The sequence below is a fragment of the Carex rostrata genome, chromosome 24 (genome assembly GCF_964058835.1).
Source record: "Carex rostrata chromosome 24, lpCarRost1.2, whole genome shotgun sequence".
In the NCBI taxonomy this organism is placed as follows: Eukaryota; Viridiplantae; Streptophyta; class Magnoliopsida; order Poales; family Cyperaceae; genus Carex; species Carex rostrata.
Window position 1 is genome coordinate 371992 of NC_135941.1, and position 20712 is coordinate 392703.

At 33.1% G+C, this 20712-nt stretch overlaps 1 protein-coding gene across 2 annotated transcripts; it reads right to left on the reverse strand.

Moving 5' to 3' along the window:
• Positions 1-5112: 5112 nt before the first annotated feature.
• Positions 5113-15603, reverse strand: LOC144575386 (Spc97 / Spc98 family of spindle pole body (SBP) component). 2 transcript variants are annotated; one of them, XM_078325499.1, is made up of 21 exons: positions 15331-15603; positions 15100-15161; positions 14882-14927; positions 14232-14366; positions 13632-13763; positions 13476-13559; positions 13129-13227; positions 12473-12564; positions 12286-12358; positions 11876-12028; positions 10700-10819; positions 10525-10578; positions 10056-10139; positions 9728-9802; positions 9464-9610; positions 8272-8397; positions 7391-7498; positions 7237-7299; positions 6891-6965; positions 6335-6522; positions 5113-5461 (listed from the first exon to the last, which is right to left on the reverse strand). In XM_078325499.1, exons 1-21 carry the CDS (start codon positions 15403-15405, stop codon positions 5332-5334), a joined length of 2121 nt encoding a protein of 706 aa, XP_078181625.1. In that variant the 5' UTR covers positions 15406-15603; the 3' UTR covers positions 5113-5331. The 2 variants fall into 2 exon arrangements, with proteins under 2 accessions (XP_078181625.1, XP_078181626.1); XM_078325500.1 differs by having other exon boundaries at positions 14232-14326; positions 15331-15578.
• Positions 15604-20712: the final 5109 nt, after the last annotated feature.

The window sequence follows — 20712 nt, forward strand, 5'->3', positions numbered from 1 at the left end:
AAGTCCAATAATCTAAACTGTGACAAATTTTGCACTGGGAATTTATTCTCACCCCCACCCCTTGGGTTACTTTACAGGTACTGGTGCGACTGATTCTGGAGAGGCACGAGAGTAGTAGGCCTTAGTAGCTTACCACTTGATAACCCTAGATATATTTTGTTGTATAGATTTAAGGTAGGCCTCATGGTTGGTATCCGGATGTGATACTTTTGTTGTATGATATTCTGACCAGACTGTGTACTCTGATTTGTGTATATATAAACTTGGTTTATATTATTTAGTTTTTGAATTGTTAAGTATAAATTGAGTAGCCTTGTAAGGATACACGGCGTTGTATGCTTACGGCGGGAGACTGTCATATCCCGTGGGCGCGGGGTGTTACAATAATAATGTAGCTTAGTTGCCAGTTATTATTTTTTTTTGAATAAGAAATGTTGGGGTCTAGCCCTTAGATTCCATTAATAAAGAGTTAAAGGCACCAAGAAGTGTCCAAATATTTACAATGTTAGGTGCCAGTTAATTAACTTATCATTCAATAGACATGTTGTTGGACTTCAATTTATTTGTTTATTATTATTTGGAGGGGGAGGGCTAATGCTACCAGTGGTTTAAATTTGGTGTTTGGGGTGTGTGTGTTTGTGTGTGTGTGTGTGGGGGGGGGGGGGGGTTGACCTAATTAAATAGAAATGAAAATAAACAAAAACAACTTGTTACCATCAATTTATTGATGCTGTAATGACTGATTCTTGTTTCAAGAGTTTGATGAGAAAGAGAAATGAGATTCTTATTTCTTTTGTTCTTGACATAGGATTTTGTTGTTGTTCTGCATTCCTCGCACATTTTGGAGCTCTCATGAGGTGGTGTCTCCTTCTCTATCACCAGCTCATGCTTTCTTTTTGTTTGTTTGCCTGAAGATGATGGCACTGCAGCTCAAAAGTATATGAATTCAATTAAAAGTAATCTAGTTTTAAAGTTTGTTTTGGCTGCATCAGAATGTATCTTCATTTTGTAAATTTTATCTTTTTTTTTTTCTTGTGTTATCTGGATATTGTTTCACGCTGCAACATCAGCTTACTGGTACTAGACCCTTAAAATGGCTACTAATATCAGATCTCATTCTTATCTTGTTTCAATTATATAACAATTGAGTTGTAGTTCAAAACAACAATAGAAACAGTAGTATAATAATTAAAGAAATTTCACTACAAAACAATAATAATAATAAAAAATAATATTAATAATATTAACGAGAAAAGAAAATAAAATTTTTACTTGCCTTCTGTAACACTTGCACATTTTGCTGGAGATTTCTCTCTTGAGGCATTGAATCCACTTCTCCTGAGAATAGCCACAGCATCTTGATTGTAATCCTTGAGGCATCCATTCAAACCAAACACCTTCACATTGAAAACCATGTTGCCTTCGTACCGAAACACCAGCTTGAATCCCGCTTCTAATTTATGAATTTTGGAGAATTCAGGCCAACCTCCTTTGAAAAAGGTGTCTGAGTGATCCCAGGTTAACTTGATATTCCAAGTTTTACCTATAGGGCTCAAGACAGTTGCAAACGAACGACTTTTGTTTTCGTCTTCCACATGCGTCATGAATTCTGATGGAAGTTTCTGGAAGGAGAAAATTGGTTCTGTATGATTTTTATTTTTATTTTTCAAAGATAGCTGCCTAATGATAGAATTACTGAAACTAGAATAAAAGTTGCATTTGCATCTATGTTGAAATAGTGTGTGTTAACAAGCAGAGGTTAATGGAACTTAGTTAGAACTGACGGTGGGGTTGTAGCTGGATCAAAACCTTTCAATTATTCCTAGTTTGTTTAATTGTTTCATGAGATTTTCAAGTAATTAATCTTGACCATATATAAACCTTTTAGTACCAAACAAAACAGAAAATTAATTTATAGCAAAACATAACAAGCAATAAACTAAGTAATTTACGAAAAAAAAGAATCGTAGCAAAATTTTACACAACAAACTTTAAAATTGCATGTTACTTTCTACTCTTTGTTATGTGAAAAAATAATTTCAATTTATAAAAAGGTCAAGGTCTTAGGGTGATGATATTTTATAAAGGGTCCTAACAATTATATACATGCACAAATAATGCAAGACATTAGGTACCCAATCAGCTCTATTATCACCCAAAAAAACAGAAATAAAATAACAAATTACCAGCATGTCAAGATCAGGAGCTTGTAATTCAGTGACAAATTGGGGTCTAAAAGAAGTGTTAGAACACCCTGCTCTCACCATGATATATAGTCGCTCACTGGAGAACCAAATAATGAAAATGGAAAAGTTTAATTTTTTATTTTGGTGCTTTAATAATTGGAGAGCAAATCAACCTTCAACGCTCACCAGTATCGATATATAGGAGCAAAGATAAAGTCCAAGTGACAAGTATCCCGATTTTTTTATTAATAGAAAATAAAATAATAAAATATCGAAAAAGGGTAAAGATTTTGAGTTTTGTCGAAAAATAAGTAGAACGGGATTAATAAACCCGTCCAGCGGGACGGGTCTAATTATCCCGTCCAGATCTAACTATCAATTAATTTAATGACGACGCTAACCAAACTCAGCGGAAAGGGAAAACAAAAAACAAAAAAAACCGGATGGTACAAGCAGACCCGTCCGGAGTAAAAAAAAAAAATCCCGGACGGTATAATATACTCTGGACAGGTCTCCTTGTACCGTCCGGGTTTTTCTGTTTTTGTTTTCTCTTTCCGCTGAGTTTGGTTAGCGTCGTTATTAAATTAATTGATACTTAGATCCGGACAGAATAATTAGACCCGTCCGGCTGGACGGGTTTGTTAAACCCGTTCTACTTATTTTTCAACAAAACCCACAATCTATATCCTTTTTCGATATTTTATTATTTTATTTTCTATTAATAAAAAAATCGGGACAAGTATCACTATCAGAAAGGGCCAGAATTTTATTAAGAAATAATATAGTTAATTAAATAGATGATGATTATGATATTTCGATGCTATTGAAGGAACCGAATTATTGATTTCTTTACGCATTTTTTAAAGAAATCGAATTATTTAGTATACCTTCTTACCTCACATATTTTGTGACAAAAAATTTATTTTTTCTATAAGATCGAATTAATGATTGTTTTTTTTATAAGATGGAAAATTTCAGAATTAATGATCGGTTATTTCTATAAAATAAAAATTATAAACAATTCATCAATTTGTAAATCATTTTTAATGTTACTATAAATAAAAAATTCCCAAGAAAAGGGATCGTGGCTGTCTTTTCCATGTCCCCTCTTTCCTTCTGCAGGAAATGAAGTGAAAGCTTGACTACTGAGTAGTCTTTTATTAGAAAATAATTTAAATCTGGAATGGTTAATTTGACTGGTCACATTCGTTGCAAATTTCAAAAAATTGTCCGGTTCATTTGACTCTTATCACTATATACATTCTTTTTTGCCTTAAGTAGATGGCATTGTACACATCAAATTATATTCAATTCAAGTTGCATAATTGGAGAAGAATCTAACAACTTTTTATGACAAAATAGCAATAAAAAAATTTATAGAAATTTGCAATTACACGGGAATATATGAAATACTGATCCACATTATAAATTAATATCTTCATTTTCAAAATTCAAATAGTCGATTTGAACCGTTCAACATGATCTCCATATAAAAATGTATTTGCTATTTTATTAGAGGTAAAATCTCACTATTTTGAATAGTCTAGAATTTCTAGATCAAGTGATTTTCTACCCTATCTAATAAAATAGTAAAAAAATGTAAATTATAAAAAATAAAAATAAATAAAAATCATTGAATGTATCATTTCCATAGATCTCATATTATCTCTCTTATTATTATCATTTCCATAAATCGTTTATTAGCAACAAGATTCATTCATAGAAGATAGAAGAAGAATTAAAAGCAATAAGAATGCAAAAACAACATTTGATTTTTTTGGCAAAAATTTGGGTACAGACTGAACAACGATTTCGAATTAAAAAAAAATTGGAGGAGAAAGAGAATCACAGAGGATTGGATTCTAAATCCCCAAGAATATTTTGTCCTTTCAGAAAGTGATGCACTGTTCAGAAGGATTCTAAATCCTCACAGAAGGAAAGGATCTAGCAGTGCGATTTTTTTCATGCAACTTTTCTTTCCATTACTTTCTTTTCCTTTTATTAGTTCTTTCATTAATTGGGGTGAGAGAAAAAAGTGCAAGGACAAAATCTGCATTTACAGAAAAAAAAAAAGTTCTCAACTCTTTCAAATGATGCTTTCAATATAGCATTCCCCAATGCATATTAGCTCCCACGTTTCAACTGTGGTTGATTTAACTTCTTTATTATTGATTGATAATGAAAGAAATACATGGAAATAAAGGGGACAGCAAAAAAAAAAATCATGCAATCAATTTATTTGATTTGGTCATATTACAATTCCAATAACTTAAGAAGTGACACATCAAACGATTCACTAAAAAGTCAGGATTCTGATGAAAGTTCAATACTCAGTATGTCACCCAAATTAACTTTAAAATGCCTAATGGAAGTAAAAGATACCGTAAAAGCTTATCTAATTTTAAAATGCCTCAAATCAGAAGGAATGACTAAACAGTCAATAGTAGTAAAAGATACCGTAAAAACTTGTCAAGGTCATCAAGTATCATAGTTGTATCAAGCAACAAATGTAAATCACATTGTTTATTGCAATTATAGTGCTTAAATTTGGTACCCATATTTGAAAAATTCAGCGATTCACTGACAGTGAAATGATGTCACAGTTATATGATAAAACAATAGAGAAAATATAATGAAATATACAATGTATTTGGTGTTTATAACACACAATTATAAAGGAGGCTATATGATGAAATTCAAGAACCATGTATTGTCCTAATTGCAATATACCTCGTGTTTTCATTCAACATAGTAGACTAGGCTCTCTATATTATTGCTACGGTGAGACATCCACTGAGATTCGTGAGAATTATAAAGAAATTATATTCATTATCTCCTTCTGTGGCAATCTATGCCAAATAAGATAAAGTACCAGTAAATGAATTTTCCTAAAGCACAAAAGAAAAGATATTACTAAATAATCAGATTAAGAAAACTAAGAAAAAAAATCAAGGGAGAAAAGTGCAAAAAGGTAACAACAATTTACATCCCTCATCAAACACTTAGAAACAGGTACAAAGAACAGCTCAAAATTAAGCATAAAACCTAACAAATACATAAAAAAGAACCACAGAGAGTGTAAATCCAACAATATATACTGGACATAACAATTGACATAAACCCAAGAGATAGAAAGAGATGAGAATTACTGATCGTTACGAACACCAACTAAGCATTGTGCTAGATGCGTCAGATATGGTTCAGACTGTGAACTGTTACTGCTCAGTATAGGGATGAGGCTTTGCAACTCTGCATTAAATTCCTTCTCAAATTTCCTGAAACAACAAAAATACACAACATTTGTTCAAAGGGAGAATATCACATCTCACATACTCTTATTCTGATGTTGTTTTGCAGGGTTATACGTGGCATCCGAGTTTTTCCTTTTATGTACACCAGTAAACAATTGTTTCAATGACTGCAAGATAATAACAACTACCATTTGTAACCCCAAAAAACTAAAGAAACAGGAAAACTATTATATAACCCCTCTCCCTCGCTCAAAATTGATGCCCAAAATACATATCCTTCGTCACAGTATATGTACACAAAAATGAGGAAGATAAAGGCTTAATCCAGGTCTGACAATTACAACCAAAGTTTCATGCAATTGAGCAATCAAAGGATGAAATATTGAGTGAGGCTATGTACTATGCATAGCGCGGATTGGTTTGTACTATGGATCACTATATCCCTTTTTCAAAGTTCAAATAGCCAATTTGAACTGTTCAACATGACTACCTTACCACAATGTACTTTGTAAATCAAATTTTACAAATTTTTTAAAATTACTATTTTTTAGATAGGTAGAAAATCACTTGATCTAGAGATTCTAGACCATTCAGAAGTAGTGATTCTCTACATACCTAAAAAAATTAAAAATTTAGTCTACAAGTACATTTTCATATGGAGATCATGTTGAACAGTTTAGATCGACCGTTTGGAATTTAAAAACAGATATTGATCCATAGTACGGATCAATGTGCACTATTTATAGTACCAACATATGTTGTCCTCATTTGCAATGAGAATGGTGCACAGTTGAATTGTCTGACTGCTCCATTGCACCAACCTTGATTGCAGTTTGCAATTCACAATGAAATCACCCATTGCCTTGTAAAATATGGAAATAGATAGAAAAAAAATACATAATAGAGTCAGAAATGGTAGTGTTTTGCAAAGCAAGCTTTAGTTGCTGCTCCATGAGGTGTGATTTTTTTATCCTTGCAGTTTTGGCCGACTTTATATCCCTCTCAGGCGGCACGCTTATCGATGGCATCAGAAATTGAATTGAAGTTGCATACCTAAGGCACACTGACTTCAATTTCTCCACTTTCTGCAATAATCATTACTTAACAATTATATAAAAATTGAGGGAAATTTTGGATCATGCTTAATTGACTCAGTAAAGTTTTTTTTTTAATGTAAACGCCATAAATTATAAATCAAGGACAGGTGAGCTATTTATTAAGCCACCCAATTAATATGACGACATTTTTGGATAAGCACTACAAGGATAATATAATGTATTATACTTTTTAAATGTCACAATAAAAAAATCTCAAAATAATCAGAACACTAATAGAAATGAAATAAATTATACTAAGATTAATAGAGATAATTGAGGCATGTGGTATTCAAAAACATCATTATTTGATGAACCAAATATAATATACACATAAAATATGTAACCATAGGACTTACCTTGAGGAGCTGGGGCGAAAGCAGCAAGCACTCTTTGAGGCATTTATGGAGAAATAAATCATGGAATTCAATAACCTGCACCAATTTGTTCTTCCATTTATTATCTAATTCTTTTTTTTATTCTTTTTCAATTAAACAGCATATTCTCTACAATTTCACTTGGAATTAGAGCTATTCCCGAGAGAAAAAGTTCACACACACAAAAACTTTCATGATCAATTGAAAACATTTCATTTTCTACAATCCAAAACTGGAGTAAAATCAAATACGAATCAGCTTATTCCTAGAATCTTAATCTTTCACCTAGAAAAAAACCATACCAAGAGGGTATAATCAACAATAATACCTCATCTATGCTCTTTGCAGTTAGTAACCGGTCATGCATTTTGTGCCAGTTAGGTTCAAGAACCTGAAAAGCAAATACAATTAGGTATTATACAAAGATAAAAATGTATATAGTCAGAGATGCTGTATAACTAGGAAGAAAAGGTGTTACTAACCTCAAATGTAAGATAATGTAAAAGGCTATTGATAAACTTGACCATGCTACGACAAAGTATTGAGGACCTCAAAATTGGCGTTCCCAGAATTTTGCATCCACGGAAACACTGAAAAGAGAATGAAATTAGGGTTTTTATAGGACAATTTACAAATAACACAGCTGTGAAAACCAAGGTCACACATAATAATTATTACCAAATCATTCATAACATTTTTTCGTATCAGCTCAACTATACTGATTGACAACCCAGTTCATAAAAATAGCAAGAACAAGAAAATCCTACTCGAGGATCTAGCACAAGATAAATGATCGAATCAAACTTGTAAATTTCAAACAGAACATACCCTTTCCATTACTTTCACTAACTAAGAGTGAGGCTATGGTATTATGCATAGCGCGGATTGGTCCATACTATGGATGAATATCTTCATTTTCTAAATTCAAATAGTCGATCTAAATCATTCAAGATGATATCCATATGAAAATGTACTTGCAGACTAAATTTTTACATTCCTTAGAATTTTTTTTACTATTTGTTTAGAGGTAGAAAATCACTACTTATGAATGGTCTAGAAATTTTAGATTGAGTGATTTTCTACCAATCTAAAATTTTGATCTACAAGTGCATTTTCATATGGAGATCATGTTGAACGGTTCAGATCGGCTGTTTGGACTTTGAAAATGGAAATATTGATCCATAGTACAGACCAATCCGCGCTATGCATAGTACCATAGCCTCACTCCAAGAACTATTGTTATTTGCAAACATATAGTATAGATTGTGTTGAGTGTGAATACTTAGTACAAGCACCGGAAAACATCACAAATACCAGAAATAGACTGATTATTATTTAACAAGCTATTAACTAATAAATTTACCTCATGAGATTGCCAAGCAGTACAAAGCTGGCGGCTTACATGCTTGCAGTGAAACAAAAGCCGAAAAATCAATTGGTACTTGGTCAAAGCTTTCCTTGATATCACAAGTGAGAGAGGCCATTGCACCTACATGCACCCAACATTTAGTCTTTTTCTCTCTCTTCACTAGTTGGGGACCGGCAATAACTCTTGTCAGGTTGACACATTTTATTATGAAAAGAACAACAGGATTAGACCTGATCTGTCTAGGGGTGTTCATTGGGACCGGTTTATTTGGTTTTCAATCAAACCGAAAAAGTTTGGGTTAAATGGTTCGGTTTTTTGGTTTAAAGGAATCGATTAAATTGAATTTCTGAATTATTTTGGTTTTTTATATTTGGTTCGTTTTAGATTTTTCTAAACCGAAAAGACCAAACTGATTAAACTCAATATGGTTCAAATCCATGCTTTATATATAATGTATGTAATATCAACAACTTATCTTGGTTTGGTTATTTCAGAACATCTACATATTTTGTATGGAATTGGAAAATGTATGTAATGTCAACATCTACTTATTTGGTTGACAAGTTTAATTTGGTTGGTTCGGTTATATTTTTGAAAACCGATTAAAATTTTGGTTTGACTATTTAAATTCGGTTTTAACTGAACCAACCCAATGAACACCCCTACTTAACAGATCAGGTTCACCTTTATGTTGCAAGTAAATTGATATCATTGGGAGTTCAACCTTTTAACTAGCAACACTCGAAATGATGCAATAAATGGTTAGGTCAGGTACTCAGGTTTGGTCCCAACCAGATGGTCGGATCATTACTAAATTCACCAGCGACTCAAGAAATTACAGCACCAGTCCTTACCTTAACCTGACTGCTAAATAGAAACTATGTTTTAATTAACAGGCCCACCACCGACGAGAATTACAAGTCATGCATGTGTTCATTTCAAGAATAAGAAAGGTAAGGTATTAAAAGGGAATGAGGGGCAGTCCGAGGAGCATCGGACCAAATTCAATCTGATGCTCGGCCAGAGCCGTTCGATCCACATCAAGATGCACACGGAACAGCTTTAGGATTCATGCAAATCAATTGCGCACGCGTTTTGATGCAGATCGAACGGCTTCAACCGGCATTGCCCCAACCCCCACACACACTCCATACAAAAGGTATCAGTTTAACATGGCAAAAAGCACCTTATAGCTAAGGGAAAATGCTTCCAAGCCACTAATGTTTACTGGTTCAACTAGGTCCGAGTCTTCAATAAGAGCATCATTTGCAACAGAAGCAGGTTCCGGAAGGTCTTTCAGAGTTGCCAATGTCTTTAGCAAAGACCCCTTTTCCTGTTGAGAATTAAACAGGAAAAAAAATATAACATTTAAGTGAAATACAGAGAATTGAGGCATCACATTCATATATGAGAACAATGAATTATTTTCTAAATGTGCAACTTTTTTTACCACACAACATGTTAACTCTTCATGGCATGGGTCAGACGCAGCAGCAGTCATTCGCAGAGCAAGATCTAGTAGAGACTATTATATAAATAAAGAAGCAAATAGTATTATAAAAAGGATAACAGTATAGATTGCATTACATATAGATTCAATTTTTTGAATAAATAATAAGAGTCATGTGCATTGGCCATATAGATGGGTCACCTATCAAATTTTATGCAATATGGATACTGTTTTATATGATAAAAGGTCTACCCTATCTACTTCTCTCATATATATGATATATAAAGTGTTTGTGTGCCTATAAAAAGAAATTGTATTGTATTAGAACCTGAAGCTTCTCAGAAGATACTTCTTTAGGACTCTTTGAAAATTCTTCTCGAGCAATATCCATAAAATGGACCAAGAAATCACCCTACAAGAAAAACGAGAAAACAAAAAAAAAATAGCATCTAAAGAACCCTATTAAGTCAAAGCATTTCAAGTACAAAATAACACCAACGTAACAACCCTAGAACGAAAAGAGGTAAAAGAGAAACATTAAAAGAAAGTGAGCAGATGTTGCATTTTGTGTAACTTCGTTTTTTTGTTGCTATGATTTTTTTAATATGCCTACTTTTAAATCCTATAGCTCATCAGTTTGACTAAATTTAGAAAGAATACACAAATGCAATTAAAAAAGAAATAGTTCAGGGCCTTGAGTGAAAAAAGTAACTAATAGACCAAAATAAACAGAAGAAAAGGTTCAGGGGGCAAAATGGACTTTCTAAAAAAATGAAAATGCATATAGAGATGTGCACCTGATCGAGCAGTAAGTAGCGCTTCAAGGACTTTAACTTCCCAATGAGATCATACTTTTGTCCCAACAAATACAAAAATATAAACAAATATAGAAATTGACATTGGTTCACAGAATCGTGTAAAAAAGAAAGCACCAAGCAATAGTAATAAAACAAATCAAATAGAAAAGAATACCTTATTTTTTATAAGAGTGAGGAGTTCACCACTTGCAAAATCATAAGCAGCCTTGATTCTTTCTAGGTACTCATGGTTTGGTCCAAAGCTTGTAAGTTTGGAATTCTCTGACAATGGGACCTAAACCGACTTTTCTCAGTTTTTCAATATATAATCTAAGAAATCAAATAATTTATTCAAAGATTGAAGCTGCAAAGCTATACTAGTCACAATTTTGGAAATTACACATGAATCATGATAATTTTATTCTTTGCAAACGTGATACAACCATTGGCTAGCACCATGAAGGTTATATTCTATCAATTATTGACAATTTTGTCCTCTGACATCATGAATTTTCTTTGGTTAAGCTCCAATTGCAACAAAATCAAACCAAAGTAATATGTATATTGGAGGTTCCAAGTTTATAATAAACTAAGAGTGAGTTTATGGTACTATGCATATTACGATTTGGAACCATGCTACGGCTCTATATTCGAGTTTTCAAATCCTAACGGTCGATCCGAACCGTTCATCTTGTTCTCGATATTAATATGTGTTTGGAGACCAAATTTTACATTTTTTTAAATTTTTTTACTATTTTTTTAGATATTTAGAAAATCACTTGATCTGAAAATTCTGGACCATCCAAAAACGGTGATTTTCAATAAATTTAAAAAAATAGTAAAAAAATTTCAAAAAATGTAAAATTTGGTCTCCAAACACATATTAATACGGAGAACAAGATGAACGGTTCAGATCGACTGTTAGGATTTGAAAACTCGAATAGAGAGCCGTAGCACGGTGTCAAATCGTAATATGCATAGTACCATAGACTCACTCATAAACTAATTAGAAGGGTACACACTGGAATTAGTACGAAAAGGTTAGCCATTCCTTGCTTTGATATAACCTCAGTAAATACACCTGGTGCTATTTGCAAATATGCCAAAAATATTCGGAACTGAATGCAAAGGTAAGAACTGAGAGGTATTGGTACACGAGTGGGACGCGGTCCAATTTGCATCGAGATTTGTGCGCACTTGATCAGCACAAATGTTAAAGTTGTCCACACGAATCTTGATGCCAATCGGACGGCTCCGATCAGGCATCATCGAACCACCCCAACTTCCATTAGGTACTAGCAAAGATGGAAAAATTTTAGAGTGCAAGTGTTGAAAACCCAAAAGTGGATACCTGGACATGGTGGTCACATTCTCGCATGACATTTAGGTACTTGCCAGTGGTAAGAATGGTATGAGAAACACTCCTCAGAAAAGAAGGTACGCCATCTTTTAGCTTGTACCTGTGTTCCCAATACTTAGCATCATAATCTTCTGTTAAGCTCTCCTGCCATTCATAAATTTAAATAAAATGTAGTTTGATTTTCTTTTTCTTTGAAAAAGATCAGTTTAAATGCCAAATAAACATCGCCAAAACAGGCCAACTATAACATTTAAAAAAAGTGATAAATAGAAACAAAATATTACTTATCAACTGACCAGCGAGTACCTGGCAGAACAATCCTTTATATACCATGACCTTTAGAGGTGAATACAAAAACACACAGAAAAGAAGCAGAGAACAAGAAAACAAAGGGAAGTTACCTTTTTCAACAACTTGTTTTCAGAAATGAAAAATTCACAGTAAGGATCATCTATAACTCCTTCATAAACCCATCTACAAAGAAGTGTTCAACAAGAAAAAAAATTAAAGAACTGAGTTTAAATTTACATATATAAGATCTTTTACAAAACAACAAGGCTGGAGAAAAAGTGGGTTTTATAGTTTCACCTCTCCAAGATTGAGAAGTATGCATCACTTGCACATTCTGTCATTCTTTCAAGCAAAGATCGAACAGCATTGTCACCGGCCATAGCCTTAACCTATGACCATAACACCAAAATATATCACATATAATTTATTAATTCAACATGATCTTTCTTCATTTGAAAATGTGCTTGAAGGCCAAATTTTACATTTTAAAAAAAAAATTGCTATTTTTTAGATAGGTACAAAATCACAACTTTCAGATGGTCCAGAATCTTTAGATCAAGTGATTTTGAACCTATTTAAAAAACAATAGTAAAAAAATTCGAAAATATGTAAAATTTGGCCTCCAAATACCATTTCATATGGAGATCATGATGAACGGTTCGGACCAATTATTTGGACTTTGAAAATGAAGATATAGATCCATAGTACGAATGAAAGTGCTCTATGCATAGTACTGTAGCCTCACTCTTAATTAAAATATTGGTTCAATTTGACTCTGACTAATTTTCTGTTAAATTGAACAAATAGAAACTTTCTGATGCATAATTTGGCAGTAAAGGTTACGCTCAGAATCAATTTGACTCTGACTAATTTTCTGTTGCCAAGGTACATCTTGGGCAAATATTCCAATTAAAAATTGAAAAATAAAGAAAAGACAGGATGGATAAGCTTACTTGACTCTGAAGGAGATTTAGAGTAGCAGAGCCAGAGACGTTGTCAGTTATGGCTTTCTCAACAAGTATTGCCAAAGCATTCATTGAACTCATCATCCTCTGTACGACAAAATTAACTTATTATATCTTGTATTACTTTGTCCATTCCAGTATTGCCTTTACCTACACTGAACCTTTACATTACTACAATTATTCTCTCCTAATTACTACAAAATATAAATAAACAGACTATCGTTTTTGTCATCAGGCCATCATCTTATAAATCTGTCTATCATTTTTCATCAAAGAGCTTTTGGTTTAAAATATAAATAAACACACGCATGCATGCACACACACACAGAGTGTACCTGACAAAAAAACCAAAGGCCTTGTGAGGACAGCTTGCCAAGACGAAATTGATGTTCCAGTTGAGCAACCATTGCCTGATAATCCTGTAATTAAGAATAAAAATTCTAATTACTGCTTGGAGGGTTACTTATTTTGAGCAGTAATTGAATACTTACCAGAAGGAAAGCTCTCATAGCAGCCGCTAGAGCATGGTTGACTAAACCATTCTTGAAGTACGACCTAGTCTCCACAAAATGACTAACCAACACATAAGCTTCGCACAAAGGGAATATCCTACTAGTCAATTCCTGCATGAAAGAAATAATAGGCAACTGTAATAACCAACTGAAATTTTCATTTCCTTTTTTGCCCCTTGGCTTGTTTTGGCAAATTTCCTAGCTTGCAGAAATGAGACCATCTTGAGGGTTAGAAAACTAAAAAGTACCAGTCAGTGCAATGCTAGTCAGTAATAGCATGATTTGAGATAAGAGTTGTGGCTTTATTTGGGACAGTTGAAGCAATTGAAATCATATAAATGTGATTGCACATAATTTATGCAACCTAGGTTAATTTAAAGCTCCATTGGTACAGTTGATAAAGTAAAACTATTGTTGCTGCACAGTCAAGGAACCAGCATGACTGGTATCAGTTAGTGCTTTTCGAATAGCAGCAAGCAATTGCACAGTTTGCACAAATTAAAGTAAAATGAAGGCTGGATAGCACATATTTAATGCTATGTTAAATTTGGGCATAAATTGCACAAAATTGAAGCTCACCTGTAAGGCAAGGTCCATGGATGTATCGATTTGAAAAATAACGTAACCCTCTTTTCCTTTAATTCTTTTTATAGAAATGTATCTCCCCTCTATCCCTACCAATGCATAAAGCAAGTCTTCTATCAAGAAAGGCTCCTGTTATTTTTTTTTTTAATATTACAGAATTAGTGACTATTAGTAGCTCTTGTTCCACTGACAAATTAACAATCAGTACTGAACATTTCACCAAATAAAAAAGCAAGTGAGGTTTGAACACAGGTCTGAGCATTTATGCACTTCAATCTAATTTAATTTCTTCTCTTTGGATTTCTAAGGTTGAAACATTGGCTTAATGGAGGCTGAAAATTGGTTTATATAGCGGTTTCGTGGAAGCGCAATTGCTGGGAGAAAATATTTTGACTAAATATGAGCATAATTGAGCACTGGATCATACTGGTTTACAAACTTTCCGTTTGTGTTCCATCCTGTTTTCACTCGATATTTGTTTGGTACTTGACTGCACAAATCACACTAATATAGGGTTAAACTAAGGTTTACAACAGGCATAATTGTACTAAACGGTTAGTTGGGCTGAATTTCGGCTTAAATGATCAGGTTGGACTAGTAACAAATCAGTAAAACTTGCACTATGCACACAAAACAAACTTAACCTGAACTGAAACTGCAAATGATGCAATATCCTTCTCATTGCCACGGCTGAAAAACACACAAAAAACAGATTGGCATGACATAAAATCCCCAATTTTGCTATCATTTAAAAACTTTCTTAAACCGATTATGTTTTCACTCTAATAGTGCTCAAATTGTAGAATGGAAGTACAATTAAAAATGTGTCAGGATGTTTAAGCAATAAAGTAAAGAAAGGCACCTGCTCAAGTCAAGATAAAAGGGCTTAGAAGCCTGCGTCTTCTGAGATGGTGACTTGACTTCCTGCAAGCACCCTCAATAAGTACAGTTCCGATCAATTTTGATACAAGTGGTGAAGAATAATGGGGTTTATGCATCTTTCAACTGCGGCAGGTTGATACATTTGGTTTTCCATACCTTTCCAGGTGTTTTATGCCTTTTCAATTGTAAAATTCTCAGAGAAAAGTAAGACCTGGTGAAAACGGCCAGTGAGGAAGGGACGGTCGAGATTCCATCTTGGAGTTGCTGGGATAGTAGTGTCCGACATTAGTCGAACAAGAGAAGATCCGAGGCGGTGAAAGAGGTGGAGCCGATAGATCGAAAGAGCTCTCTAGATCTGAAGCAAAAGAGCGAGAAGTAGAAGCGGAGGTCGGAAAGCGCAGAAACTGAGAAGCGGAGAGGCGGAGGTCTGGAAGAGAGAGAGAGTAAAGTGAAGAGCGACTGTCGACTGATGAATTTGCAGAGCGGGAGCGGACGATTCAGATCCAGTGCGGTACCGTACCGTGTAGAATGAGATCTGCATCGTCCCTTTTAACCTGATACGAATCTCGAAGCGGGCTCATGTAATCCAACAGTTGGATTCCATCTAGGCACCGAAAGTATTTTGGTTTGGAAGCTCATTTTACAGTACGTATCTCTGAGATATCTCAACTTTTGCGTGACCGACGTGTACGGTTCCGATTCTTGTAGAACGAATTTGAACGGTTGTGATTTTCTAATGGAGCACTCAAAGTTTGAGATATCTCAGAGAATGCGAAGGGACCCGACGTACATTTGGTTTGATCGGTTTGATTCGCATCAAGATTTGCGCGTCTGATTTTAGATTCAAAATTCTAATATCCGCACGTGTCTTAATGCATGCGAATGGATCAGACTTGACCTTAGGCTTAAACCGAATTATATGATCAGATGTTCAGAACGCTCCTGCCTCCTGTTTAGTCCAATCCAATCCAGTGGGGTAACAGAGTATTAATATTTTGTTTACATCCGGACCGTCCGATAAGAATCCGGATCATTCCGGCTGACATGAAATGTACGGAGTTCTTTTATTATTTATGTAAACCGTACTCGTACATTTAAATTCGGAACCTACGTATCTATCTACTAGTATCATACTCGTGCGTTGCAACGGGGACATATTATAAGAAATAAATATATCAATGAAAATAATAATTATCTAAAAATTAAAACACATGTTAATAGAAAATTTATATGATTCTGTATTTTTAATTAACTTTAATCGTGATATCTGATAACAATTTGATGATGTGATGATTTTTTATTTTTAAGTACCAATGATATCAAATAATAGCTCGATTCGAATCTAATATCAAATATCATACAACAATTCAATATCAACATATAATATGATATCAAAAAAATAAATAAAAAATGTTATCGTGTGTATGTATATGATATATACACACACACACATATTATAAGAAAAATATATATTCACACATGTTCCAATTTATATTCTTCTTTGTTTTCAATTTAGAACACACACACACACATTGATATATTCTATATCGGAAATATATTCTAAATTATCCACAGCAATATGTATAGAAACAAAGAAAGAGAAATAAAAAAATAAAAAAAATGATTTCCATTGTGATCCGTATAGAAACGAAGAAGTAAGGAAACAATAAATAAGAAAATAGAAGGTGGAGTCTTCTCAATTGAAGAGGTGAAATATGGAAACAAAAAAAAATAAGGAAACGGATAAATATATTGCTAAATTTCAGAATTTATTCAATTTTAATTGTAACGTATCGTGTGGCAGTATATGTGGTGGGTATGTTTTTAACTAAATTTAGACTTTTATACATAAAATAGATGCATTTCATCAAAAGAAGACAAAATATGTAATTGGAGAGCTGAGATCAAATCCAAAGTTTCATCTCTCAATCGTAGCCGTTGGCGGATCGGACACCCAACGTGCTTAATAATAGAATAGAGATTAAGTTTTGCATTTATTTGTTTTTGTTTTTATTTTTGGAATGGCTTTATGGCGCATAGTCAGGGGTGCAAACGGATTGACTAAGGATTGGATGGTGGTAAAATTATATTTGTATTCGTTTTATTTTGTGCATATAGATACAGATTGGATATTATTAGACTGATACGGATACTGATTGAGTATCTATTTTTTAATACTATTATTTCTTTACAAAATATCAAAATTTATAATATGTATTTAATTATAATGGTGAATAACATAAAATTTTCATTATATATAATAAAGTATATAGTATATATTTACTATTCGGATATCTTATATTATTTGTATATGCATTTTTCTTTAAAAAATATCAATATGCAATTAGTAAGATATATACTTTTAATAATTAAAATTGTATTGGTCACCATTATAATTAAATACATTACAAGAATTATTTAGTTTTGTTATAAAACTTTTTGTTGTTTATAAATATTGACATCAAAAAAGTCATTTTATCATACATTCAATGCATTTTATTATAATTTAGATAAGTTTTACTTTCATATTACATTTACAACTAGGTATGTATCCGTCATTTATCATTTTTTTTCATTAGTAGAAAATAAGAAAATAAATAAACAAAAACAGAAACAATATTGATTTTTTTTTCAAAAATAAACAGAAAGCCATATACTATGGCGTCGATTAGCAGAAAAAAATAATAATTATTATGGACGTCATAATCTCTGGTGTCTTGATCTGGATCCCGAAATCTCGACAACTAGTTTTCGTATTTTTATTATAACTTTGTCATCTCATATCAGATGGAGGTAAAATAAAATTTGTTGGATTGCACACAAAGAGATATACAACCCAAATCAAAATATTTTACCTATTTTTATACCTTTTTATTTTTTTTTTCAGTTTTGTTTTTGTTCACAGGGATGGAGCCAAGTGGAGTCATTGATCACTGCTTCCTTCTGAATTTTGAAATTTTATGAAGGTCGATAGGCTCGGATCAACTTTGCCTCTCTATGGAAATTTGTTTACTCCTCTCTATTTTTATCTTAAAAAAAACACTTAATAAATAGTAAATAAATTTAAAAAAAATGTAAAATTTAATCACCAAACACATTTTAATATAAAAAACATGTTGAATAGTTTGGATTAACTGTTTAGACTTTAAAAATCGCAAAATTAAATTGTTGTTAAATATTATAAGTGGATTCCTCCTCATATTTAATTTTCTCTGATCTTAATACAATATTGAACTATACAAAATTATGAATACAATAAATAGTGACCGATATTTATTCAAATTTTATGTTGAATATAAAAATTGACTTATTTGTTAACAGGCTTTGACTCATTTTATATACAAAAAATAGTAAAATATTTATAACAAAATGAAATACATGAGTAGTCATGCAATAATCATTTGTTTCTCTCGATCTCTTTTTCTCTCTCTACATTTAATTTTTTTTGTCTTAAATATTAACATTTAATAAAAACTTGTACAACATCTCTAGATTAACTAAAATTTTAATAAAATACATTACTTCAAAAAGGTATATATTTGAGGAGGAAATAAATTTCGGACATTTGACTTATAATATTTGCAGAGTGAGTCTATGGTACTATGCACATCACGGGTTATTATTGTGCTACGGTTCTATATTCGAGTTTTCAAATCCTAACGGTCAATCCGAACCGTTCATCTTGTTCTCCATATTAATATGTGTTTGGAGACCAAATTTTACATTTTTTGAAATTTTTTGACTATTTTTTTAGATTTATTGAAAATCACTGTTTTTGGATGGTCCAGAATTTTCAGATCAAGTGATTTTCTAAATATCTAAAAAAATAGTAAAATTTTTTCAAAAAATGTAAAATTTGGTCTCCAAACACATATTAATATGGAGAACAAGATGAACGGTTCGGATTGACCGTTAGGATTTGAAAACTCAAATATAGAACCGTAGCACAATAATAACCCGTGATGTGCATAGTACCATAGACTCACTCATATTTGCATCATAAATGAGGATACTACATTCTTCCGTGTAATTCCTCAAAGCACTTGATTTTGGTCAGTAACTTGAACACCTACCTTTCATGTATCTCATAACATAACATGTTATTTTTTTTTTGTTCAGTAAAAATATCAACACGAATAGAACATAATTCAACTTCATACTAAAAATATATCTCTTTTCGAAGCATTACACAAATTGAAGTTCATAAGTTCGTATCATAAACTCCAAATGGCGATGCTTTTGGATTTGGTAACCCCGAGAATTTGTTTTCCACGACGACGATTAGAGAGCAAAGAGAGAGGGGCGAGAGCAAACAGGTCACGTGATTTGGTGTCATGACCTTTATCCTGTAGAAAAGAGAAGCGGTTCGGTCCAGATTATTGAAGAGAATCGGGTTCAACTTCCAGATAAAATTGGATATCCGTTCATCCGAATTTGGATTTTTTTTTGCTTTTCTTTTCTTTTTATAGTAAATATCCGACTTCGGATTCACCAAATATCCACTCCGTTTATCTGTTTACACCACTAAGTGGCCATCATACTGAAAGCCGACATGATATCAGTTTGTGAAGTAATTGTGTGGGCTTTAATTCTCTTCTTAACTTTTTCTTGCGCTTTTCAGGGTCGAGCCTTTTTCCAAAGGTAATTGTTGGAGAAAAATATACTACCAGGTGGCCAATAGGCCCAGCAGAGCAAAAGGGAGTTCGATGAAATGTCTGTGAACTTCAGAAGGCTTGGATTCAAGAGGATGCCATTACTTAATTCAGACCCAAGTTCGCCTGATACCTGATCTGATTGGTTCTTCTTGTCCGAGTTCTGATTTGTTGTCAGTGTTGAAATCCAGGTCATTTCAACTTGAGGTAGGGCCATATTGGTGCAGCCTTATCTCACACCAATGGTTGCTGGTCTCTCTGTAATTGCCAAATTAGTAGAGGATAAAATTGCGTGTGAGATCAGGCCGAGTTGTATCTGTGTTGGAGTTGGTGGCGGTGCTTTGTTGACATGCTTGAGGACCCGGTTGGGATTTGATGTACATGTACTGGAGACTGATTTCTTTGTGGTAGAAGCAGCTAAAAAGCATTTCGGATTGGTTGGAGATGAGTTCATTTCTATGGAGATGGTGTTGAAATCAGCATTGGTGATGGTACTGAAATAATCAAATAAAGGGGCAGGAAAAGTTCGGAAAAACCCTCCTCCATGTTTTGATGCAATATGGTTGATTTGGATTCTGAGATGTACGGATTAGCGGGGTGAGTGCGCTACTATTGGAGTTTTATTGAGAAAGATGTCTTCTAGCTGTGAAGTCGATCCTAGGTAAGAAATTGTGTCCTAGTAATGAATAGTGGATCCTTCTATAGGCACTTTGTCAGTGTCCTTAGTGATGTGTTTAATTGTAGAGCTGTAAAGAATAGATGTAGAGGATAATGAAAATTTTGTAATTGTTGCTACAAATCACAGGTTCAAACTTTTTCAAGAGAGAGTGGTGAGCAATTAAGTAGAAAGTTGGAGAAAGTTGTTGGCCGACAATTGATTTCTAACATAGCAAAGATTTGCAGTAATTGACCTTAAAGATGGGAGAACTCTAGGAATGGAA

Coding starts and splice junctions, on each gene's coding strand:
- LOC144575386 (XM_078325499.1), bottom strand. CDS start 15,405: ATGTCGGACACTACTATCCCAGCAACTCCAAGATGGAATCTCGACCGT. Junction 12,565..13,128: donor TAAATCTCCTTCAGAGTCAA/GTAAGCTTATCC, acceptor TTATGGTCATAG/GTTAAGGCTATGGCCGGTGA. Junction 7,499..8,271: donor CTGCTTGGCAATCTCATGAG/GTAAATTTATTA, acceptor TTCTCTTTTCAG/TGTTTCCGTGGATGCAAAAT.